Source organism: Pristis pectinata, chromosome 2 (assembly GCF_009764475.1).
Source record: "Pristis pectinata isolate sPriPec2 chromosome 2, sPriPec2.1.pri, whole genome shotgun sequence".
Lineage (NCBI taxonomy): Eukaryota > Metazoa > Chordata > Chondrichthyes > Rhinopristiformes > Pristidae > Pristis > Pristis pectinata.
Genome location: NC_067406.1, coordinates 1,540,703 through 1,566,569, shown reverse-complemented (window position 1 = coordinate 1,566,569; position 25,867 = coordinate 1,540,703). Strand labels below are relative to the sequence as shown.

At 52.6% G+C, this 25,867-nt stretch overlaps 2 protein-coding genes across 7 annotated transcripts in view; one reads left to right on the top strand and one right to left on the bottom strand.

Moving 5' to 3' along the window:
- LOC127567459 (uncharacterized) overlaps positions 1–25,867 on the bottom strand; it is a 453,787-nt gene that overhangs the window by 136,610 nt on the left and 291,310 nt on the right. The window lies entirely within an intron of this gene.
- On the top strand, positions 11,646–25,496 carry idh3b (isocitrate dehydrogenase (NAD(+)) 3 non-catalytic subunit beta). 3 transcript variants are annotated; one of them, XM_052010407.1, is made up of 10 exons: positions 11,646–12,035; positions 12,245–12,365; positions 15,116–15,176; positions 15,553–15,685; positions 15,944–16,077; positions 16,635–16,737; positions 16,860–17,006; positions 21,562–21,656; positions 23,054–23,114; positions 25,302–25,496. In XM_052010407.1, exons 1-10 carry the CDS (start codon positions 11,661–11,663, stop codon positions 25,377–25,379), a joined length of 1,308 nt encoding a protein of 435 aa, XP_051866367.1. In that variant the 5' UTR covers positions 11,646–11,660; the 3' UTR covers positions 25,380–25,496. The 3 variants fall into 3 exon arrangements, 2 of the variants coding, with proteins under 2 accessions (XP_051866367.1, XP_051866366.1); XM_052010406.1 differs by having other exon boundaries at positions 24,061–25,496; XR_007955877.1 differs by lacking the exons at positions 23,054–23,114; positions 25,302–25,496 and adding an exon at positions 20,540–20,690.

Sequence of the window (25,867 nt, the reverse complement as noted above, 5' to 3'; positions counted from 1 at the left end):
ATGTTTGACTATGGAGATGATGGTCAATCTTAATGGGAAATGGGAAGGCTGTCTCAAACAATGAAGGTTATACCTGCCTTTGTCTCACCCAATTGCAAAACGATTAGCTGAACCTGGGGTGTGAGGCTGCTCTTTGTCCATCTGCAGTAGCCCTTTGTCCGTTTCCTGCTCAACCAAGAGCTCTGGCGCCTGACTCATTAAAGTGTGCGTGACAATGTTTGTAGAAATTACTGTCTGCCCCCTCTGTACCTCGGAGAACCCCGCTGCGGACTCTGCCTGAGGGTAAGGAGGAGGTTTCTCCCTAGTGATATATTGCTAAATAAACACGTTTGAATTAACCTGTGGCACTGTGTGATTTACAGCAGACGGAAGTGGGACTTCAAAATCGGGTTAACAATTTGGTGAGCCAGCCAGGATTCCATCTTAAGATATGAATACAGTTCTAGTTTATTAATCCTACACCTCCTCATTCCCCCCATTTATCATATCATGGTAACCTGGAGGGGTGCTTAGAACGGGGTCGAGATTTTATTAATAAAGACCTTGCAACAAGTATTCAAGCAGGTCAGCACCACACAGTATATTATAATAATAACTATAAACCCTACTGCTCCATGCAGCAGTTATGATGCCACTGACCCTCCCATCAGCCACCCCAACCAAGTTCCCTCCTGCAAGTCCCTGCCCAAAGTTATCTACTTGCTTCTGAATATCCAGAATGGCATGGGAAATATTGTAGGACTCATCCCTAACATTGGTGACACATTTATCCCCTATTATGGCACATACTCCCCCTTTCTGAGCTAACAGGTAGTCCACAGCGTACCTGGTCTGTTGGGCATAAAGTCAAAGTTCCGCCATTTCCTGGTTCACTGCCTCCAGGCCCTTGATGGTTCTGTTTCCCAGCACGGTCAGTCCGCAGACGAGGTAGTTCCGATTGTTTGCGGCCATGGTCCCTGCCGAACCCCCTTGAGAGAGAGCACTCAGGAACGTGTAGCCTAACGATGATCCCACTACCACAGGATCCCTCCATTCTTCGCAGAATTCCTTACTTATTGACCGTGCTATAAGTCTTCGTTCGATACAAGCTTTCTGGGGGTAGGGGACCGTGACTGGGCCAATTGCTCCTATTGCGAACCAGGCTGGTAGAGTGGGGGTGGCGGTGGTATAGGTACCATTGAAAAGGAGCACATACCCTTCCTTGGCCCGGTAACAGGTTATATTGCCCGTTTGCTGTGGACTAGGCATCTGAGAATACCAAGTGATTCCAGCAAGAAACCACAGCAGACCTAAGCAGCACAACTAGCTACCAGTCCTTCCCCTACTGCTTCAACGGTAAGGGATGGGGTTGTGGGCTAGTGATAGTACAGCACCCGCTATCATGTGCCACCACCACTTGTAGAGAGAGAGAAAGTGTGCATTAAGAGGAGGATTGTTTAGGTGTGAGTGTGCCAACACTAGGTGTGTTGAACTACTTGCAGGAGAGCGATGGGTTTGTGGGGAAGGGAACTGTGTCCATGTGAAAGTGTCAAATATCTCTTTGGAATGGCTAACCAGGGAAAGTTATCTGAGAATTCATGGGAGGAGAGATTCTGCCAAGGGGTAGCAAAGGGTGTGATTGCCATGCAGTTGTATATGGGCTTTGTAAAATAGATTGTCCTCTAATGCCCACACACGAGTACCGGTAATGATGAAGAGTCCAAATTTAAGAAATGTCATTTTCCCTCTGGTGGCCATCATTTACAGTCACTTAGATGAATCCAGCATTTCTGGCCTTGTACTTTCACCGCTGTCGGGGTCTGGAGTAGTATCTGGCAGGGGCCTTTCCACCGAGATCCCAGTTTAGGTCGTTCCCAGTCCCGTATCAGCACCGACTCTCCAATTTCCAGGTTAGGCAACTCTGCATCCTTTCCCTCCTGCTGCGTAAATGCGCTCTTCACCTGTGAATGAAGGAACTTTAACGAGGTCGTAAGTTGCCTGAAATATCTTTGTAGTTCATTCCCCATGATATTACGGTCAACCTGGGTGGGGGGCTGGGTGTCAGCATCCCATGGGGTTCTTCCTGTGCATCCATAGACGATTTCGGCAGCCAACACCCTGGTGGCCGAGTGGGGAGTAATTCTCATGTGGTATAAAGCTAATGGGAGAACCTTCAGCCAATTTAGACCTGTCTCTGAGACTAATTTAGACAACTTATTCTTCAGGGTGCCGTTGGCTCGTTCTACTATACCCGCTGCCTGAGGGTGGTAGGTGCAGTGGAACTGCTGTTCGATATGCAGTGCCTCGCACAACTCCTTATTTATTTTCCCTATGAAGTGAGGACCCTTGTCTGAACTAATCTGTCGAGGTACCCCAAACCTTGGTATGATCTCTGTAAGCAATAATTTCACCACTGTTGAGGCCTTATTGCTAGTGGTAGGAAAAGCTTCAATCAATCTAAATACATCAACAATAATAAGACATTGGTTATAGCAGTGTACACACGGTAATTCAATAAAATTGAGTTGTATACATTCAAAAGGTCCCCCTGGCAAGGGGGTTCTGCCTGCGGCGCAGCTCACCCCTTTCCCAGCATTGGTTTGTTGGCATATTAAACATGATCGTATTTTGCCTTGTGCTGCTTCCTCTAATCTGGGGCGCCACCAGGTACGTAGTAAAATATTACTCATTGCCCCCTTGCCAAGGTGGGTGTCAGAATGTAGGCAGTCAATAAGCATGGGTAACAAAGAATCAGGTATACATACTTGACCGACTGGAGTGGTCCAGAGGCCATGTGGCGCAGAGTGCGTACACCCATGCGCCTTCCATACTTGTTTTTCTGAGTCAGGGGCGTCCCCCTTTAAGTGCTGCACAGTAACCATGTCTGGGGTGCCCTGCGTTGCTATTGTTGGTTTATAAACAACCGCCTGTTTTTCCGCAGTCGAAACGATACAAGTCCCCCGGTGTGCTGCCAATTTTGCCTCTGCATCTGCCCTGTTATTGCCCTATGTTATTAGGGAGGCATCTGAGAGGTGGGCTGAGCATTTGATGATGGCCAGTTTATTAGGGAGGAGGATGGCTTGGAGGAGGTTCTTCACTTAAGCCGCATTTCGTATGGGGCTGCCTGTAGATGTCAGAAATCCTCTGTGCGCCCATAGTTGACCGAAATCATGGGCGACTCCAAAAGCATGGCGGGAATCAGTAAAGATATTAGCTACTCTGTCCTTGGCTAAAACACAGGCTCTGGTAAGGGCAAAAAGTTCTGCCTTTTGGGCAGAGACTGGGGGCTGCAAAGACGCAGACTCCGCAATGTGGGAGTCGTCTACTATAGGGTAACCGCAAAGGCAGATTCCCTGTTCCGAAATGGAGGAACTGCAGTCGACATACAGGTTTAAGTCTGCTGGCTGGAAGGTTTTATCTGAAAGGTCCGGACGGGGTGTAGTCAAAAAGTGGTTACGCAGTAAACAGTCATGTGGTGGATCTTCAGGATCCTCAGGTGGGGTCTCTAGGAAGGTGGCAGAGTTAATGGTGGTACAGCATGCAAAGGAGAGGAGCGGGTTATTCAGGAGCGCTATCTCATATCTGTTTAAGCAGCCTGGGTAAGGTGTTGCGTCTGATGAGAGGTTAGGAGTGCCGTTATGGTATGGGAGGAATAAACAACCACGGACCATTGCAGGGTTATATTGGAGGCTGCTGTTACGAGGGAGTAGATCGCTGGAAGCATCTGAGAGCACAATGGAAGTCCCCTAGCAACCGGGTCCAGCCGAGTGGAGCGATATGCCACTGGTCTTTTTCTATCCCCATGGGCTTGAGTAAGGAAGGCTATGGCGCAGTCCTCTAGGACATACACAAAAAGCTGGAATGGGCGATCATATAGGGGTCGTCCTAGGGCTGGGGCGCTGGCAAGGGCCTGTTTGAGCTTATCAAAGGCCTCCTTTTGTTCCTCCGTAAGTTCAAAAGGTCCCACGGACTGGCTTGAAGCCAGGGGTGTGAGGTGCTTAGTAAGGAGGGCCACGTTAGGTAGCCACTGCCTGCAGAAATTTACTAAACCAAAGGCGGCGCGCATACCCTTGAGGGTAGCGGGCGGTGGGGTAGCAATGATGGGAGCAATACGTTCAGGGGTGAGCTGCTGCTCAGTGGTGCTTAAAAGGGTGGCCAGAAATTTTACCTGGCGCTGGGTTCGTTTTACTTTCTGTGGAGGTATCACGTATCCCCAGGAGTGGAGTGCGTTAAGTAACCTGTTGGTGTCCGTGATGTTGGTGGGCTCCGAGGGACTTGCTAATAAAAGGTCATCAACATACTGGACAACAGTGGATTCATCAGAAAGTTGTAACTCTTGGAGTTGTTTATGCAAAACTTGGGAGAAAATAGTCAGGGAGTGTATAAAACCTTGTGGGAGACGCGTCCAGGTGTATTGCTGACCTTGGAAGGTGAAAGCAAACAGGTACTGCGATTCGGGGGATAAGGGAATTGCAAAAAATGCGTGCTGGAGATCGATGAGTGTAAAAATACAAGAGTTGGCCAGGATGTTACTGACGATAGTAGCGGGGTTTGGGACCACGGGATGCAGTGGCTCCACTATATCATTGGCCTTACGCAGGTCTTGGACCAGGTGCCATTCTGCCCGTCCGGGTTTGGGGACAGGCAAGATGGGGGTGTTACGGGGTGATTGGCAGGGAACCAGGATGCCCTGTTTGCAGAAAGAATCTATTAAATGGGTTATTCCTTCAACCGCCTCTCTCCGGAGGGGTACTGTTGGACGGAAGGTAATTGTACTCCCAGCCTTACGCGGATTTGGATCGGGATCACTGGGGTGAGCCCTACCTCAGCTTTCAATGTGGCCCATAAATTGGGGTTTGGCTCATCCGAAGGGAGTCGGTGGGGCTGATGGTGGCGTAAATGGCCTGTTACCGAAAAAGGGGTAAGGTAGTAAGTCAGGGTCCCTTCTAGTAGTACCTGGGGAACCCCGTAAAGGCCTGCGTCTGCCTGTACTTCGTCGGTTTGCTAGGGATCCCAGCTCCTTCGGCTTATGACCCTCATTAACTGACAGGGTAATGTGAGGGGACACTTGGCCTGACTGATTCCACAATTCATTAGGCACTTGAACTAGAAGTGTTGTACCCTCCTTGCCCGCTACTTCCCCTAAAACAGTAATCGTCACCATGCTCTCCAGGAGGGGAGCATACAAGATTTCCAGCTCCCTTGAGAGCCCTGTGGGGTCATAAGCTAGCATAACATGTGGGTCAGGGGCCTTCAAGGGTGGGTCAAGATCTTTGTTCGTGAAGTCCACCGCCCACCACTGAGGGGGCTGGTGAACCCAGAGGATCCTATAAGGTTTAGGGCCGGTAATGGTAATTCCTTCATCCAGGCATTGTATTTTGAGTCAGAGGGAGCAGAGCAGGTCCCTCCCGGCCAAGTTAACCCCTAGGTCTGGGGTTACTGTGAATTGGATCAGACACTGCTGATTCCCAAATTTCACTCGTAATGGTTCCGTTAATGGTTAGGACCTCTCCTGTCCCTCCAGCCCGCTCAATGAGATCGTGGCCATGGAAAGTTTAAAATCATGGTGGTCAATGCAGGGAGCGTCAAGGGTCGAAGTATTGGCCCGTGTATCTATCATAAAGGGGATCGGTTTCCCTTTGACTAATAAATTGAGGATGGGTTCATCGTCTGGGTTATCGGTGAGGGCAGGGTACATGGAGTGGCTACTTCCTACGGTTAGTCAGGTGGAGAATGGGTTTGTAGTTGAGAAAGGCTGCAGTGTGCCGGGGGGTCTGGCCTGCTGTTGGTAGTGGGGGCAATTCCACCACCAATGGTCAGGTGCTCCACACTGGTAGCACTCCGAAGCGCTTGCCAGTGCAGGTTGTTGGGGTCCCCTGGGTCCTGGGTAATTACGAGGGTGCAGTGGTGGCGCGTGAGGGGGTCGGTACGCTGGGGCTCTTGGGCCGTTGGGGCGCATTGCGTACCTTCTATCAGACCGGTCAACCCATCCTGGAGCGCAAAACTGCGGCTCCATTTGGTATTCTGTATTATCGGGACAGGTAGGTCGGGGCCGAGGGGGCCTTTGGACCATCTCCTGTTTTAGCCTTGTGGCTTTCGAATCACGCCCGTTATTCCAGAAGTGGACAAGGGCCCTTCTCATATTTTGTCATGTATGGTCAGGCCAATTCATGTCATTAGTGCAGACAGCTGATGCCACTCCCTCAGGGATACATTGTAGTAGGAGGGCGTTAAACTGAGGGGAGGAATTGCCTCTGTTATAGGCATCGTCCCCTGCATAGGTGCTGTAAAGTGAGCAGAAACGATCCCAAAATCTGGACCATCCTCACCCTGTTTCGGTTGGCATTCTAAAACCTTAACTATGTCAATGGGCTGTTGGAGGGTCTTGCAGAGGGCAGCTCTAATGGTGTCTACCTGGTTCAGCCGCTTGGAAGGCTGCCCAGTCCGCGTAGTTACCCAGGTGCTCTTTCCACCTATCTGCCTCAGCAGTTGTAAGGATCATGCAACAAAGACTAAAAAGGTCCTGGGGTGTTGCCTGGTACATCTGAATTGTCCCAATGATATAATCTATAAAATCCTCCGGGTTGGTTTTACGGTTGGACGCCTGACTCATGATTAGGCACATCTCCTGAGGTTTCCAGGGGGTGTAAATTTGGATCGTGGGATTAGCGGGCGCTCGGGCTGGATTGGGATTGGGGACAGTCCTATTGGAGAGCTGTCTCTTAGCCTTAATTCCCTTTCCCTTATTTGGCATAGGTAATGGGTCGGGACCTCTAGGGTCGTCACTATTAGTGGTAGAATCGGAGTCGTGATCGTTGTCCGACTGAGGATCTGTTATAGGTCTGTCCCCTTCAAAAGGTTCCGCCGTTTGTCTGTGGCTTTTGAACCATTGGGAGGCACCCTCTCTCTCTGTCTAAGCTGATTTCTAGTTCAGGATGCGACAGGGTCATGGGACTGTTCTCGTGACGGGGCTTGGCTGGCAGTAATGGTTTGCAGACCAGCCACATTGTATGGGGGCAGCAGTGGAACTGGGGGGTAGATAGGGGCTGTGGGTCGAACCCTCCAACCCTCCTCACTCTCGTCCGTATGGTTATTTTGGAACAACGGGCACACCAGACATGTCAGGAGGTGCCTCCACTTTCCCCTTGCTATTATTGGTTTCATTACTATTTCCAGTTTTTCCTCATCTGATCCATCCCTTCCCTTCCCTTCTGCTTCTCTCTGCACCGTGCCCTCCGCACTGAGACCTCAGAACCTCCCAACTCTTGGGATTGCCTTTCTCATCACACACACTAATCCCTCTTCTACGTGCATTATGTTCCCAACTATTCTGTTTAGATCTATTTGTTAGGTCTTCGGCCGTTTTTTTTCCATGTAGACATTAATATTTGCCATTTTTCCCCAGTATTGTGTTCCCAAATCGCCTTTTCTGCCTTTTGGCACTTATCCAAATCCCAGGTTCCCCCTTTATGGCCATATTTCATCTCCCAATTTTTTCTTGAGGCATGCCGATAATTTGCAGAAGTTATACTCATTTTTCGGATCGTCTTTACATAGTTCAGATAGTGGGGTTTGAACCCAGACTTATCCAGAGTTTGTCCCATTTTTTTTCTCTCCTTTTTTCTTTAACTGTACGGTACAGATCGCTGCCATTATCTTATGATCGGTCTCTTTCCTTCACCCACTTCAGGTTCCTGACCTTCCCGTGCGGGATTTTCCCTCTTAAGAACCGGTCTAAGGCAGGGTGGTAGTACCAGAGAACCGATCTCAATACTTAGAGCTCTAAACTTTAAAATTCGCGAACTTAAACTAACCCTGTCTGGGGACTTGAACCCCAAACCTTAAATTGACCCTTGACGTTAACAGGGGCGTCCAAGCTCAATCATATAAAACTTGCCCAAGGCAAACCACAAATGAACCTCGAATAACCTTTGATTTTAACCCCAGTTCTCTTACCTGTGGCACTCAGACAGGTTCGCGAGGAGTCCGTCAGAGAGTTTTCGATAAGTGAAGGGATCGGTTAGGAGTCCGGCTGCCTGAGAGGGATCAAGGTGAAGTTTACCTTGTGGGCCCTTCCGTCTCAGGTAGTCGTTGTTCCCGTTGATTGCTCACGCTGCTTCCGAAACCTTGTCTTGGACTCCTGGCTGGCTCGCCAAATTGTTAACCCGATTTCGAAGTCCCACTTCCGTCTGCTGTAAATCACACAGTGCCACAGTTTAATTCAAACGTGTTTATTTAGCAATATATCACTAGGGAGAAACCTCCTTACCCTCAGGCAGAGTCCGCGGCGGGGTTCTCCGAGGTACAGAGGGGGCAGACAGTAATTTCTACAAACATTGTCACGCACACTTTAATGAGTCAGGCGCCAGAGTTCTTGGTTGAGCAGGAAACGGACAAAGGGCTACTGCAGATGGACAAAGAGCAGCCTCACACCCCAGGTTCAGCTCATCGTTTTGCAATCAGGTGAGACAAAGGCAGGTATCACCTTCACTGTTTGAGACAGCCTTCCCATTTCCCGTTAAGATTGACCATCATCTCCATAGTCAAACATAATGGGAATCCAATTAAGTTCCAGACACAGCAATTACCACACAGCACCCAGCCCAGGAAAGCAGTGGTGTGGCTGTTCTGGCCTGAAGGACACTTTTTAAATCAATATTTCGAGCAGCCATAATTCTCATCCGTTTTAAGATATGAATACAGTTATAGTTTATTAATCCTACACCTCCTCAACTGAAAGTTGCCTCGCAGGTGGATAGGGTAGTTAAGAAAGCTGATGGGATGTTGGCTTTCATAAGTCAGGGGATCGAGTTTAAGAGCCACGAAGTGATGATGCAGCTTTACAAAACTCTAGTTAGGCCACACTTAGAGTTCTGGTCGCCTCATTATAGGAAGGATGTGGAAGCATTGGAAAGGATGCAGAGGAGATTTACCAGGATGCTGCCTGGGTTAGAGAGTATGGATTATGAGGAGTTACTAAAGGAGTTAGGGCTGTTCTCATTGGAGAGAAGGAGGATGAGGGGAGACATGATAGAGGTGTACAAGATATTGAGAGGAATAGATAGAGTGGACAGCCAGCGCCTCTTTCCCAGGGCACCAATGCTCAATACAAGAGGGCGTGGCTTTAAGGTAATGGGTGGGAAGTTCAAGGGTGATGTCAGAGGGAGGTTTTTCACCCAGAGAGTGGTTGGTGCATGGAATGCGCTGCCTGGGGTGGTGGTGGAGGCTGATACATTGGACAAGTTCAAGAGGTTGTTAGATAAGCATATGGAGGAATTTAAGATAGAGGGATATGTGGGAGGAAGGGGTTAGATAGTCTTTGATAGTGGTTTGAAGGTCGGCACAACATGGTGAGCGGAAGGGCCTGTATTGTGCTGTACTGTTCTATGGTTCTATGGTAGTCGTCTGGAGTGTATGTGTTCAGTGTTGTACAGATAGGTCTGATGAATGTGGCCATCCCCTCCCTTCTCCTCTGACCTGTTCCCCTCTCTGTAATTCGGGGGAGTGTATCCATCACCGCTGGTGCCGTGGTGGCATTCGTGACCACAAGGATGGAAGTGGTGAAAGCAATTTCTCCTCACCTTTGTTGACCGGCCTATTTCAGGTGTACTGATGGTTCCTGCATCCCCGAAGGCAACAGGTGAGGCAGATACAAGGACTGTACTAGTGGAAGTGATGCCGTTAGTTGTAACAATGGTTTGGTGTGTACCATGCCATCTTACAGCGATGACAAAGTGGTGAATGCATCAGAGTGTGTGGATCGGTATGATGTGCCCTGCGAATGTGAATGAACATCTAGTGAAAAACGGTGAAGCTTTGCACAGTTGTCATGTTCTTGACATTGACTACAATGTGGTTTTGAGCTGATTGGAGAGAGTTTCTGCAGAGACATCGCTGAATGTGAAAATCCTCGAGCCTGCAGTCACACTTGTATCAACAAAGTGGGAAGTTATGGAAGTTGATGTCGCAGGATATCACGTGGATCCAGTGAAGAGGATTTGTAAGGCAATGGGGAAGAGCCTGGTTTGGTTTTCACTAGATTCAGACAGTACGGAAACAGGCCCTTCAGCCCAACTCGTCCATGCTGACCATGTTGCCCAGCGAGCTAGTCCCATCTGCCCGTGCTTGGCCCATAGCCCTCTAAACCTCTCCTATCCATGTTCTTATCCAGATGGCTTTTAAATGTTGCTAATGTGCCCGCCTCAACCACTATTTCTGGCAGCTCATTCCAAATACGCACTGCCCTCTGCGTGAAGAAGCCACCCCTGATGAATGTCACTAACTGCCGTGATGTTAGGAAAATTGGATTACATAGCATGAAAAACACAGGTTGTCTGGCAATTGAGAAAGTTCTATGCATCTCAGTTATAAATAGCCCCTCAGAATCACTGTGGCTAAGCGCAAATGTAACAGCAGCTAAGAGGCAGAGGGGAATTGTGATAGTATGTTATCAAGGGACATAAACCAGTAAAATATTTTATAAACAATAATCACATTAAGGAAAGCTGAGATAGGAATAGGCCTTTAGGACACAGATAGGAGAGTACTACTGATAACGATTGGGGGATGTTGGCAGTGTTAAATCTTTATTTCTCGTCAGTATTTCCCAGGGCACGGAGCAATTGGGTGTGACAATGGGTGATGAGTAATGAAGTCACTTTGTTTCTAATGGAAAGAGGAGATGTATTCATAATCAAACCCAGCCCCTGGTCGGAAGGTGCAGCCTTGGATTTTGAGAGGATCGAAGAAAGAAATGACCCTATGACTTTAGATGACAAGAGCTTTGTTACACTTAGTGAATAAGTTAGGGAAAGGTTTACTGCCAGAGGACTGATGGATCATTTTCCTGAGAATCGGGTTTATTGTCACTAACTTATGTTGTGAAATGTGTTGTTTTGCGGCAGAAGCACAGGGCAAAGACTTAAAATCACTACAAATTACAAAATAAATAAATAGCGAAAGAATAGGAATAATGAGCTAGTGTTCATGGACAGTTCAGAAATCTGATGGCGGAGGGGAAGAAGCTGTTCCTGAATCGTTGAGTGTGGGTCTTCAGGCTCCTGTACCACCTCCTTGATGGTAGTAACGAGAAGAGGGCATGTCCTGGGTGGTGAGGGGCCTCTGTGATGGATGCTGCCTTCTTGAGGCACCGCCATGTGAAGATCCCTTAATACCTGTATTAAGGAGGGAGATAAAATGAAAGAGCATCCAATTTAACATCAGAGGAGACAAAGCACTGCAATCCCTGCCACAGGAGAGAGTAGGACAGTCAATTCTGCAGAACACTGCAGCCACTTACAGGAGAATGTTAACCTACGGAATGGGCCAGTGATGTCCAGCAGATAAATGGGAGGTGGCCCCTTTTGGGGGGATGGACTGGGAAGTCACATAACTCGGTGGTAGAGAGTCAGGTGGATGGAGACACTGCAATCTCGGGGCACAAATCTGTAGAAGTTCCACACTGGTTCTCAAAGCCATGGAACCAAACCTAGAACTGGGGCTGGTGTCTGGATGGAGAGAGTTGAAAAGCCGGCAAGTTAAGGTGTTGTTCCTTCGACCACTCACGGAGTACTGTGTACAGTCTGACCATTGAATGAGAGCGGACACAGAGGTGACGGAGAGGATGCAGAGGTTCACATGGGTGAACAGAGTCGGCCTCTGCAAGTCTGAGGGGCAACCTCATGGTGGAGGAGAGAGAGCGAAGGAGAGAAGGCGCCCCTCGGGGAAGTCAGTGCCGTAACATTCCCTGGGAAACCCAGCAGGGAATTCAGGAGGAAGTGTTGAGACTGGGAGGCGCTGGCACAGAGTGTGACTACAGGGGAGGCTGCTTACAGCAGGGGGGAGGGGAGCAGGGTCTGGTTGGGCCAAATGGCCTGTTCCTGTGCTGTATATGTGACCCCTGCCCCCTTTCCCTATCCCTCCTGTCCCTGCTTCCTGGCTCCCTCCAGTTGAGTGTCCCGGCTCTGGTGAGGGGCGATGGCAGTTTCCGAGTGACGATGATTCCAGGGGACGGAGTGGGTCCGGAGCTGATGCACGTCGTCAAGGAGGTGTTCAAGGTGAGGGGGAGGGACTGGGGCAGGGTTTGGGAGCGGGTCTGGGGGTGAGGGGAGGGACTGGGGACGAAGAGGAGAGTCTGGGGCGGACGGTCGGAGGGTGGGGCGTGGGGAGGGGTCGGAGGGTGGGGCTGGACAGTGGGTGGGTGGGGGTTTGGGGTGAGCCATTGACAGCTGTGGTAACACATTCACCCCCTCCCCCCCCCCCACAGGCGGCGGAGGTGCCGGTGGTGTTCGATGAGCACCACGTGAGTGAGGTTCAGAACCTGGTGTCTGAGCACAAACTGGAGCAGCTGCTCGACTCCATGAAGGCCAACCGGGTGGCCATTAAAGGTGAGGGGTGAGGGGTCAGAGGCTGCAGCACCCCAGCTGGAGAGTGAACCCGCCCCCTCCACCCCGCCCCTGCCTCACCCCGCTCCCCTCCACCCCGCCCCTGCCTCACCCCGCTCCCCTCCACCCCGCTCCCCTCCACCCCGCCCCTGCCTACCCCCCGCTCCCCTCCACCCCGCCCCTGCCTCACCCCGCTCCCCTCCACCCCGCCCCTGCCTCACCCCGCTCCCCTCCACCCCGCCCCTGCCTACCCCCGCTCCCCTCCACCCCGCCCCTGCCTACCCCCGCTCCCCTCCACCCCACCCCTGCCTCACCCCGCTCCCCTCCACCCCGCCCCTGCCTCACCCCGCTCCCCTCCACCCCGCCCCTGCCTACCCCCCGCTCCCCTCCACCCCGCTCCCCTCCACCCCGCCCCTGCCTCACCCCGCTCCCCTCCACCCCGCCCCTGCCTACCCCCCGCTCCCCTCCACCCCGCCCCTGCCTACCCCCCGCTCCCCTCCACCCCGCCCCTGCCTCACCCCGCTCCCCTCCACCCCGCCCCTGCCTCACCCCGCCCCTGCCTCACCCCGCTCCCCTCCACCCCGCCCCTGCCTCACCCCGCTCCCCTCCACCCCGCCCCTGCCTCACCCCGCTCCCCTCCACCCCGCCCCTGCCTCACCCCGCTCCCCTCCACCCCGCCCCTGCCTCACCCCGCTCCCCACCCCGCCCCTGCCTCACCCCGCTCCCCTCCACCCCGCCCCTGCCTCACCCCACTCCCCTCCACCCCTCCTGCCACTCTGTATTCCACCCCACCCCATATAGTCACGGAAACAGGCCCTTCGGCCCAACGGGTCCATGCTGACCAAGATTCCCACCTGAGCTGGTCCCATTTGCCTGCCTTTCGCCCACATCCCTCTGAGCCCTCTGGTCAGCATAATCAAAGACCCCACCCACCCGGGACATTCTCTCTTCTCTCCTCTTCCATCGGGTAGAAGATACAGGAGCCTGAGGGCACGTACCAGCAGACTTAAGGACAGCTTCTACCCCTCTGTGATAAGTATTGAACGGTTCCATTATACAATGAGATGGACTCTGACCTCACGATCTATCTTGTTGTGACCTTGCACCTTATTGCACTGCACTTTCTCTGTAGCTGTGACACTTTACTCTGTACTGTTACTGTTTTTACCTGTACTACCTCAATGAACTCTGTACTAACTCAATGTAACTACACTGTAATGAATTGACCTGTACGATCGGTTTGTAAGACAAGTTTTTCACTGGACCTCGGTACAAGTGACAATAATAAACCAATACCTTTCCCATCCACGGACCTGTCCAACTGTCTCTTAAATGTTGTTATTGTACCTGCCTCACCCACTTCCTCTGGCAGCTCGTTCCATAAACTGACCATCCTCTGGCTGAACAAAATTGCCCCTCAGTTTCCTATTAAATCTCCCCCCCCTCACCTTAAACCTGTGCCCTCTAGTTCTCGATTCCCCAACCCTGGGAAACAGATCGTGCACATTTACCCTATCTTTGGCCGCGGACCCCCCCCCCCCCCGGCCATAATTTTACACATCTCTATAAGATCGCCCCTCATTCTCCTACACTCCAATTAAAAAAGTCCCAACCTGTTCAACCTCTCTCCATAACTCAGTCCCTGGAGTCCCGGCAACATCTTTGTAAATCTCCTCTGCAGTCTTTCCAGCTTAATGGCATCTTTCCTATAGCAGGGTGACCAAAACTGAACACAATATTCCAATTGTGGCCTCACCAATGTCTTCTGCAACTGCAACATAACCTCGCAACTTCTATAAATGCCCTGAGTGAATTGGAATTGGTTTATTATTGTCATTTGTACCGAGGTCCAGTGAGAAACTTGTCTTACAAACCGATCGTACAGATCAGTTAATGACACAGTGCATTGAGGTAGTACAGGGTAAAACAATACAGAATGCAAAGTGTTACAGAGAAAGTGCAGTGCAGGCAGACAATAAGGTGCAAGGTCATAACAAGGTAGATTGTGAGGTCAAGAGTCCATCTTATTGTACTAGGGGACCGTTCAATAGTCTTATAACAGCGGGATAGAAGCTGTCCTTGAGCCTGGTGGTACGTGCTTTCAGGTTTTTGTATCTTCTGCCCGATGGGAGGGGGGAGAAGAGAGAATGTCCGGGGTGGGTGGGGTTTTTGATTATGTTGGCTGCTTTCCCGAGGCAGCGAGAAGTGTAGACAGAGTCCATGGAGGGGAGGCTGGTGTCCGTGACGTGCTGAACTGTGTCCACAACTCTCTGCAGTTTCTTGCGGTCCTGGGCAGAGCAGTTTCTGTACCAAGCCATGATGCATCCAGATAGGATGCTTTCTATGGTGCTTCGATGAAAGTTGGTGATGGTCAAAGGGGACATGCTGAATTTCTTTAGCCTCCTGAGGAAGTAGAGGTGCTGGTGAGCTTTGATGAAGGCCAGCATGCCAAAAGATGTGACTCCACTTTCAGGGAACTATTTACTTCTCCTCGGTCCCTCTGTTGTACAACACTCCCCAGGGCCCTGCTGTTCACTGTGAAAGTCCTGCCCTGGTTTGACTTCCCAAAATGCAACACCTCACAATTATCTGGATTGAACACTGTTTGCTGTTCCTCAGCCCACTGGCCCAGCTGATAACCTTCTATACCCTCTATCATACACCTACTTTAGTTATCTGAGTCGCTCTGCATCCAATCCCTGCCCCCACCACCCCCCGCCCATCACTCGACGCCTCACCTTGTGTTGTTCCAGGGAAGATCTACACTCCGATGGAATACAAGGGGGAGCTCTCGTCCTACGAGATGAAGCTGAGGTAGGGGGGGTGGGGAGTGAGTGATGTGGGGGTGAGACGGGGTAGAGCGGAGGGAAGGTGGGTGTGTTGTGTACAACGTGTGGGTGGTCTCTGCCTGTGCTGCCTCATCGCACTGTAACCTCCGTGTGACTGGTGGAGAGGGGGCATCCGTCCCGGGCAGGGGGAGGGGTCAGTGAGGGTGTGGGGGAGGGCTGGGTTCATTGTCAGAGGGGTCAGCCCTGGGGAGGAGGTGGGGAGGGGTCGGAGAGGGGCCGGTCAGTCCCAGGGACGGGTGGGGGGAGGGTCCCGGGAAGGGGTGGGGGAGGCAGGTGAGTGGCAGATCCTGTTGGGTGCTGATTGGTGGGGGAGCTGCGAGCTGATTGGCCGGTGTGTGCAGGAAGAAGCTGGACCTGTTTGCGAACGTGGTTCACGTGAGGAGTTTGCCCGGGTTCCCCACCCGGCACAACAACCTGGACCTGGTGATCATCCGTGAGCAGACCGAGGGAGAGTACAGCTCGCTAGAGCACGAGGTGAGAGCCTGACCCCAACCCCAGCCCTGAGCCCTGAGCCCTGACCCCAGCCCTGACCACTGACCCCTGACCCCACCTCTGACCCTGAGCACTGACCATCAACCTGTCCCTGACCCTGGTCACTGACCCTTAACCCCACCTCTGATCCTGTCCACTGACCCTTGGCTCCACCCCTGACACTGATCATCAACCCTTGACCCTGACCACCAACTCCTGATCCCCACCCTTGACCCTGACCCCCTCTGGCTCTGGTGTTAGAGTGTTCCGGGGGTCATCGAGTGTTTGAAGATCATCACCAGGGAGAAGTCGCGCAGAATCGCCAAGTTCGCCTTTGACTTCGCCACCAAGAACGGTCGCAGCAAGGTCACCGCCGTGCACAAGGCCAACATCATGTGAGTGTCCGCCCCGCACTGACCCTCCATCTCTCCCTCCCCACACCTCCTCCCCTCCCTCCCTCCCTCCCCACACCTCCTCCCCTCCCTCCCCACACCTCCTCCCCTCCCTCCCTCCCTCCCTCCCCACACCTCCTCCCCTCCCTCCCTCCCTCCCTCCCCACACCTCCTCCCCTCCCTCCCTCCCTCCCCACACCTCCTCCCCTCCCTCCCTCCCTCCCTCCCCACACCTCCCCTCCCTCGCCTCCCTCCCTCCCTCCCCACACCACCTCCTCCCGCCGTGCACAAGGCCAACATCGTGTGTGCCCTCCCTCCCTCCCTCCCTCCCCACACCTCCTCCCCTCCTCCCCTCCCTCCCTCCCCGCACCTCATCCCCTCCCCGCACCTCCCCCCCCTCCCCATACCACCTCCTCCTCACCCTCCCTCCCTCCCCCACCTCCCCCCCCCATCCTCCTCCACACTTCCCACTCTCCCCACCCCCACTGCCCCATGCCCCGTCCCCGGCTCCCCCCTCACCCCCCCACCGCCAGCTCTGACAGTGTCCCTGTTGTCTGCAGGAAGCTGGGTGACGGGCTCTTCCTGCAATGCTGCAAGGAGATGGCTGAACTGTATCCCAACATCAAGTACGAGTCGGTCATCATCGACAACTGCTGCATGCAGGTAATGGCCATGTCCCTGTGTGTGTCCCCCCCGTCCTCGCCCCCAGCCTGACCTCTCAGCGTGTGTGTGTCCCGTTCCCCCTCCCCCAGCTGGACACTGACTCTCTGACCTCTGACCCACAGCTGGTGTCCGACCCCTACCAGTTCGACGTGCTGGTCATGCCGAACCTGTACGGAAACATCATCGACAACCTGGCGGCAGGTCTGGTGGGCGGGGCCGGGGTGGTCCCCGGAGAGAGCTTCAGTTCTGAGTACGCAGTCTTCGAAACGGTAAGGGACAGGCAGCCAGTTCCGTCCACCTGCCACCCACACTCTGCACCCACAGGATCCCCGACACCCCATCAGTTCCATCTGCCATTAACCTCTCCCCTAATGGTCCCCATTCTCACCCTTCCTCTCTGACCAGAGTCCAGACTCTGTGTCCTGCTCATCTCCCTCCAGCCTCTCTCCACCCTCCCCCTCCCCTGCCCCTTCTGGCTCCATCCACCCGACATCTTTCACCCCTCCTCAGTCCTCCTATCACCTGCCAGCCCCTGTCTCACCACTCCCCCTCTCCTCTTTACACTGGCCATCTCCCCCTCCACTCTCAGTCCTGACACACAGTCTCAGCCTGAAACGTCAACCATTCCTCTCCCCGCACAAATGCTGCTCGACCCACTGAGTTCCTCCAGTACATGGTTTGCTTCAGATTCCAACATCCGCAGTCTTGTATCCACACGAGCAGGCCCCTGGTCCGTGGTGGCTACCTACACGAATCCTATTTGCCTGTGTTAGGCCTGTATCCCTCTATGCCTTTCCTATCTAAGTACCTGTCCAAATGCCTTTTAAACAATCTAATTGTACCCTACCCTGAGAAAAAGATTCCATCTGTTGTATCTGTGCCCCTCAGAATTTTATAAATGTTGAAAAGAGTCCCCCATCAGCCTCCTACGTCCCAGCCTGCCCAGTACGTCCCATCACAAACCCCTCCGTTCCAGGCAGCGACCTGCTCAATCCCTTCTGCCCCCTCTCGATTGCTCCCACATCCTCCTGAGGTGTGGCCACACAGAACTGTACACAGTCACACCGTCTCACGGGCAGGTTTGCAAGAGCCGTTGGGGAGGGTTTAAACTACTTTGGTGGTGGTGGGGGGGGCGGAACCCGAGTGATAGGTCAGAGGTTGGTGCATTTAGTGTACAAGTAGATGCAGAGTGTAGAGAGACTGTGAGGAAGGAGAGGCAGTTGAAAGGGCAAAATTGCAGTCAGTTTGATGGGCTGAAGTGTGTCTGCTTTAATGCGAGAAGTAGCAGGAACAAGGCTGATGAACTTAGAGCGTGGGTAAGTACATGGAACTGTGATGTTGTGGCCATTACAGAGACTTGGCTGTCACAAGGGCAGGAATGGCTGCTGGATATTGCGGGGTTTAGATGTTTCAAAAGGGACAGGGACGGAGGTAAAAGAGGTGGGGGAGTGGCTTTGCTGATCAGGGACAGTGTCACAGCTGTAGAAAGGGAGGATGTCCTGGAGGGATCGTCTACTGAGTCAGAGTGGGTGGAAGTCAGAAACAGGAAGGGAGCGATCACTCTATTGGGAGTATTCTGCAGACCCCCGACTAGCAGCAGAGACGCTGAGGAGCAGATCGGGAGGCAGATTTTGGAGAGGTGCAAAAATAACAGGGTTGTTGTCATGGGTGATTTCAACTTCCCTAATTTTGATTGGCACCTCCTTAGTGTAAAGGGGATAGATGGGGCAGAGTTTGTTCGGTGTGTACAGGAAGGATTCCTGACACAGTATGTGGACAGGCCGACTAGAGGAGAGGCCATACTGGACCTGGTACTAGGCAATGAGCCTGATCAGGTTTCAGATCTCTCAGTGGGAGAGCATTTTGGAGACAGTGACCATAACTCCTTGACCTTTCCCATAGCCTTGGAGAGGGATAGGAGCAGATGATATGGGAAAGTATTTAACTGGGGGAGGGGGAATTATGATGCTATTAGGCAGGAACTTGGGAGCATAAACTGGGAACAGATGTTCTTGGGGAAGTGCACGGCGGAAGTGTGGAGATTGTTTAAGGAATACTTGCATGGGGGTCTGGATAGGTTTGTCCCATTGAGGCAGGATAAGGATGGTAGAGTGAAGGAACTGTGGTTGACAGGATGTAGAATATCTTGTCAAGAGGAAGAAAGAAGCTTAGCTGAGGTTTAGAAAGCATGGATCAGACAGGGCTCTGGAGAGTTACAAGGTAGCCAGGAGGGAGCTTAAGAATGGACTTAGGAGAACTAAAGTGGGCATGAGAAGTCCTTGGCGAGTAGGATCAAGGAAAACCCCAAGGCGTTCTACATGTATGTGAAGAATAAGAGGATGACTAGAGTGAGGGTAGGACCGATCAGGGATAAAAGAGGAAACATGTGCCTGGAGTCGGAAGAGGTAGGGGAGGTCCTTAATGAATACTTTGCTTCAGTGTTCACCAGAGAGAGACCTTGACGTTTGTGAGGATGGTGTACGACAGGCTGATACGCTGGGGCATGTCGACGTGAGGAAAGGGGATGTGCTGGAACTATTGAAAAACATTAGGATAGATAAGTCGCTGGGCCCGGACGGGATATATCCAAGGTTATTACGGGAAGTGAGGGAAGTGATTGCTGCACCTTTGGCGACGATCTTTGTGTCCTCACTGGATGCAGGAGTAGTGCCAGATGATTGGAGGGTGGCAAATGTTGTTCCTTTGTTTAAGAAAGGGAGTAGGGATAACCCTGGGAATTACAGACCAGTGAGTCTTACTTCAGTGGTGGGCAAATTACTGGAGAAGATTCTTAGAGACAGGATTTATGGGCATTTAGAGAAGCATAGGCTGATTAGGGACGGTCAGCATGGCTTTGTGAGGGGCAGGTCGTACCTCACGAGCCTGATTGAATTCTTTGAGGATGTGACTATGCATATTGATCAAGGTAGAGCAGTGGATGTGGTGTACATGGACTTTAGAGAGGGTGCAGATGAGATTTACCAGGATGTTGCCTGGATTGGAGAGCATGTCTTATGAGGATAGGTTGAGTGAGCTAGGGCTTTATTGGAGAGAAGGAGGATGAGAGGGGACTTGATAGAGGTGTACAAGATGATAAGAGGCATAGATCGAGTGGACAGTCAGAGACTTTTTCCCAGGGTGACAATGGCTAACACGAGGGGACATAATTTTAAAGTGATTGGAGGAAGGTATAAGGGGGATGTCAGGGGTAAGTTTTTTACACAGAGAGTGGTGGGTGTGTGGAACGCACTGCCTGCAGAGGTTGTGGGGGCAGATACATTAGGGACATTTAAGAGACTCTTAGACAGACACATAAATGATAGAGAAATAGGGGGCTGTGTGGGAGGGAAGGGTTAGATAGATCTTAGAGCAGGATAAAATGTCAGCACAACATTGTGGGCCGAAGGGCCTGTGCTGTGCTGCAGTGTTGGGCCGAAGGGCCTGTGCCGTGCTGCAGTGTTGTGCCGAAGGGCCTGTGCCGTGCTGCAGTGTTGGGCCGAAGGGCCTGTGCCGTGCTGCAGTGTTGGGCCGAAGGGCCTGTGCCGTGCTGCAGTGTTGGGCCGAAGGGCCTGTGCCGTGCTGCAGTGTTGGGCCGAAGGGCCTGTGCCGTGCTGCGGTGTTGGGCCGAAGGGCCTGTGCCGTGCTGCAGTGTTGGGCCGAAGGGCCTGTGCCGTGCTGCAGTGTTGGGCCGAAGGGCCTGTACCGTGCTGCAGTGTTGGGCCGAAGGGCCTGTACCACGCTGCAGTTGTATGAAAGCAAACCCTATTCAATCTCTCCTACTAACTCCAGCCCTCTATTCCAGGCAACATTCCTGTGAATCCTTTCTGCACCCTCTCCAGCTTAATCACATCCTTCCGTCAGCATGGTGACCAGAACTGCACACAGCGCTCCAAGTGTAGCCTGACCACCGATCTGTACAACTGCAACATGATGTCTCAACACCTACATTCAATGTAATGTTCTGTGTTGTTGTACAGCTGGAGCATGGCGTCCCAGCTCTTGTACCCAGTGCCTTGGCCGATGAAGGCCAGTGTGTCATCTGCCTTCCTCTCCATCCTGTTGATCTATGTTCCCCTTTCCCATCAGAGTCACGTCACCGTGACCTTACGGGACAGTGAAGCAGGTTTGAGAGGACGTGACCTGCCTCTAGCTCTGGGGGAGGTGTCCGTCTCTTCATCCAGTAACTGACCAGGTGCCCCCGGAAGGACTGCGCCGGGGACGAGACGGTCGCCCACCTCTTTGCGGGCGGTAGCTTTGTGAGGAAGGTGTGGCAAAAGATGCAAGGGTTCTTGTCACGGTTCATCCCCAGCAGCTGCGTAACAGAGGATTCTCTGATCTACGGGCTGTTCCCGGGGACACACACACAGAGACGGACATTGACTGCTGCTGGAAGGTCATCAACTCGGTGAAAGACGCCCTTTGGTCTGCCCGAAATTTGTTGGTTTCCCAGCACTGTGAGATGTCTGTAGGGGAATGCTGCCGGCTGGCACATTCCAGGCTGCAGGAGTACGTGCTGAGGGACGCACTGAAGCTGGGTGCAGCCAGCACGAGGGCTCGGTGGGGAAGGACGACAGTTTAGGTTTCTTCTGCCACAGGAGAGGGAGGGGCGGGGTCAGGTGAGGAAGCCCCTAAATATTGTAAATATGGGATTGGGGTATCACCCCAGGGAGCCACATGAGTGGCATCGGTGCTGTGGTTTATAAAAAGTAACACTAATGATTGATCCGTACACGGATGTAAAGGTTTGCGCTGTTTTATTGTAGTATATAGTTTTTATGATGAATAAAGGTTATTTTGGAATTTAAAAAAAAAATCTGGTTTCAGGGAGCTCGGCACCCGTTTTCCCAGGCCATGGGCCGGAACATCGCCAACCCCACCGCCATGTTACTGACTGCTGCCAACATGCTGAAGCACCTTAAGTAAGTGACCCCACTGTATACCTGCTGCTGGGTCAACGTCGACGTTGTTGTCACACACCAGTCTGTGTGTGCACCAGTGCAGTGAGAAACTCCCCTGCAGCACCGCAGGCACAGGGTGTCAGATAAACAGCACTCACAAGAAAATCATCAGTTAACCACAATTTTTACAAGAAAGGACACAATTAGAACTAAGTCTATTGTAGTTTGAAGTGATGACAGTGTTGCTTTACTGAGGTAGTGATTAGGGTTGTGCCGGTTGGTTCAAGAACCGAATGGTTGAAGGGAAGTAGCTGTTCCTGAACCTGGTGGTGTGGGACTTCAGGCTTCTGTACCTCCTGCCCGACGGTAGCTGCAAGAAGGTGGCACGGCCCGGATGGTGGGGATCTTTGATGATGGATGTTGCCTTGTTGAGGCAGCGCCTCCTGTAGATACTCCCGATAGTGGGGAGGGATGTGCCCGTGATGTATTGGGCAGAGTCCACTACTCTCTGCAGCTTCTTACGTTCCTGCACATTCGAATTGCCGTCCCAGATCGTGATGCAACCAGTCAGGATACTTTCAACCTGACTGCGTGTGGTGCTGCTGCTGCAGGGAAGGTCCTCACTGCCCCCGTGCACACACAGTCTGGTGGAGGTGGCAATCAATTCAACTTCGACTTCTGACTTCGACCGCTTGCCCAGACTGCAGCCCCTGTTCGTGGAGGGATCGAACCTCACCCCTCCCCCTGCCCCTGGGGACCCCTCCCCCTCCAACTCCCCCCAGCTGCTCACATCCAGCTTCTCTTTGTCTCTACATGGATTTGGGGAAGGTCTCAACTGTTCCCATGTAGGAGGCCATTTCAGCCCCCTAGTCCCTGCTGGCTCTCTGAATCATCCCATCGCCCTATTCCCCACCGACCATCTCACAGACCCCCCCCCCCCCCCCATTCCCCATCAACCCTCCCTCACCGATCCCCCATTCCCCACCCACCCTCTCACAAACCCCCCCCCCATTCCCCACCCACCCTCTCACAAACCCCCCCCCCATTCCCCACCGACCCTTTCACCCCCCATTCCCCCCTAGGCTTCACCCCTCACCCACACACTGGGGGTAATTCACAGCGGACAATTAACCCCCTGACCCGCACGTCGTTGGGGTGTGGGAGGGGAACCAGAGCGCCCGGGGGAAACCCACATGGTCACGGGGATCGTGCAAACTCCACACAGACAGCGCCGGAGGCTGGGATCGAACCCGGGTCTCTGGGGCTGAGAGGCAGCAGCACTACCCGCTGCACCTCTGTGCCACTGTGTGTGTGGAGCCCGGGGACCCCAAGGGGAGGGGGGGTCCCGGCCATGGATGGAGCCCCGGGACCCCGGGGGAGGGTGGTCTGCCGGTGACTGACCTCTGGTCCTGTTGCAGCCTGGACTTCCATTCCACCCTGGTGGCCGATGCTGTGAAGAAGGTGATCAAACAGGGCAAGGTGGGTGTGACGGTGTCCTTGCTCCCACACTGACCGGGGGGTGGGGGGGTGTCCACGAGGGGTGTGAGTTGGGGTGGAGACCTGAAGGGTGGGGGGTGGAGGTGGATTCTCTGGTACTCAGGAATCAGGAGCCCAACCTCCACCCCTGCTGGGGCAGCCTGATGTCCCCAGCGCGGTCCGGGCCCCTGGAGTGTCCCCAATGAGGTCCGTGCCCTTGGAGTGTCCCCAATGAGGTCCGGGCCCCTGGAATCGGCCTGTGGTGGGAACTAAAGTCGTGGACATTAGTGTGGATCTGGGATCAGTACCCAGTAACATCACCACAGTGTCTCTGTAATGGCCCTGTGTGCCCACGATCCCTGGAGTTAGCAGGGCAGCAAGTTACCGACTTCCCTCTGTCCGTGGGGACACACACCCGGTGATGCGGGATCTGTGCAAACTGCAGCCCTGCATACACGGGATGTCCCTGGGCTGGAGAACTGTCGGTGAGGGGAGAGGAGCAACTCAAAGTGCTGGAGGCACTCAGCGGGTCAGGCAGCATCTAAGGAGGGAAATGGACGGTGGATGTTTTGGGTGGAGCCCCTTCATCAGGACTGTCCATGACCCCCAACAGATGCTGCCTGACCCGCCGAGTCCCTCCAGCGCTTTGTGTGTTGCTCCAGATTCCAGCGTCATGAGTGTCTCTTGCGTCTGCTTAGAGAGGGGAGGCTGGGGTTTATCTTCACCAGCCCAGCAGACGTTGTGGGATTGAATCTGGATGTATAAACTGTAAATTTGGCTGCTTTCAGTGTGAGGGACGGGGAAGTGTGTGTACACAGGATCCCGGGCCAGAGGCAGCAGATTTTTAGTTTTTTTATTATCATTTGTGTTAATTTGCCCGCTGTTTCTATCATTTCCACTTATTTTGTTTACTTTCATTTCTCCTGCGAATTTTCCTTCCCTGGATCAGGTTCGGACCAGGGACATGGGCGGTTATAGCACCACCAGTGATTTCCTGAAGAATATCATCGAGAATCTGCACCCTCCTCGCCTCCGCTAGCCCAGCGCCATCAATGGAGGGGCTGCCTGCCTCCTCGAGTCCCGGCTCCGGGCCCAGCAGTTCCTGTGGGGATGGATGGCCCAGGGTCCACGTCTGACAACCCCTTGGGTGCTGGCCTTTTGGGCTTAGAGAGCTGGACATCGGAAAGGGAAGAGGTGACCCCTCCCTCCTGATCTAACCCAGTGTAACCAGCAGCCTGGCGCACACTCTGCTCCTCATTGGCTGATTGGTGTTGGTTTATTATTGTCACTTGTACTGAGGTACAGTGAAAAGCTTGTCTTGCATACCTTGGCTTTTTAACCAGGGCTGTCAGAGGAGTGGACTGGAACCTGAAACACTGCTGGCACAGGTGATGTGATGGACGATAACCACCTCCCTCCCAGTTAGTCCTGACCTCCAACTTTTTTTGAAGAATTCTGGCGATGAAGTAGAATCATGTTATAGATTTGAGATGATTAGCGTTTCGAGGAGTGGGCAGCCCTTCCCCTGGACCATCTGTTACAATCCCTGTAAAATCCTGAAACAAGCAGCAAATAAACATTCCATCCTCTCAGAAGTTCCTGTCTCCATCACTCACCCATTCAGTGATCCCTGGACCACCACTGTGGACTCATTGTCCAGACTATTTATATTCCTGGGGCACGGTCAGTGTTGTCATCTGCAGGAGAAATGTGTTCCGTCTTGTGATGTTTCAGGAAAGGAAGGTCCGTCTCAGCACCGATACCACAGAGTGAAGCTCTAGCTGTAAATAAATGACTGGGATGTAGTGAGAGGTTGTCTGGTCTGTACTCTCTGGAGTTTGGAAGTGAGAAGCACACAGTGGACATGATGGTAGCTGCTGGGTGTTAAACCAGTGTTTTCAGGACAGGGGATCAGGGAGAATATTCTGTAAATATTGGTTGTAGACATTTGTTGGCGATGACAGCATTTATTGTCCATTCCTAATTGCCCCCAAGGGTAAACACATCGTCTGGAGTTGTGTACAGACCAGAGTGGGAGAAGGTGGCAATTTGAGCTGTCTCTGAACCACCAGTGCAGAAGCCTGGCTTCTCAGCCCGTAACAACCACAATGCTGCTGTAATCCTCACCAAGCCCATCACCGATACCAGACCCCTGCTGTTAACAGCCTTTGATGTCGATTCTCTCCCCAGGTCCGGACCACTGACATGGGTGGCTACTCAACCTCAGCAGAATTCACAGCAGCTGTCATCACCAACCTTGGCACCTAAGGTCTAATGACTGGCCACTCACCCTACCCCATGTGTTAGTGCTGCCCTGCCCTGCCACCTCTGGCCCACTAGCCTGTGATGTTAACCTGTTAAATGTGAATAAAGACAATCATTATATTGGTTTATGTGTGACCTTTGTTAACAAGGCTTTGTCCAGGCACCGATACTTTATTTGGGTGTGTACAGCACAATTCACAAATATGCTAATGCTAATTATTGCCCCCGATAAGACTTCCAGTAACCCAAGATTCCAAACATCAATGCCAACATTGAACTGAGGCTTGTAATAGATCAATGAGACAGTGGAATGGAAGAACGATTGTGAAGAGGGTACGAGAACCACAGCTGTATATGCCTTGTATTGAAAGCAGTAGGCACACAGGACCCATACTATTATTAGAGGGCTTGCAGTACAAGGAAACTAAACCATTAAAACATTGCTCTACGTACCAATGAGAGTATTGCAGTTTTCCAGGCATCGTGCCTTT

Bases quoted from the DNA above. Each gene is read 5' to 3' on its own strand.
- idh3b (XM_052010406.1), top strand. From the start codon at position 11,661: ATGGTGGAGGAGAGAGAGCGAAGGAGAGAAGGCGCCCCTCGGGGAAGT. The intron at 12,366-15,115 runs GTGAGGGGTGAG...GTGTTGTTCCAG, and splicing joins CAACCGGGTGGCCATTAAAG to GGAAGATCTACACTCCGATG. The intron at 15,686-15,943 runs GTGAGAGCCTGA...CTCTGGTGTTAG, and splicing joins ACAGCTCGCTAGAGCACGAG to AGTGTTCCGGGGGTCATCGA.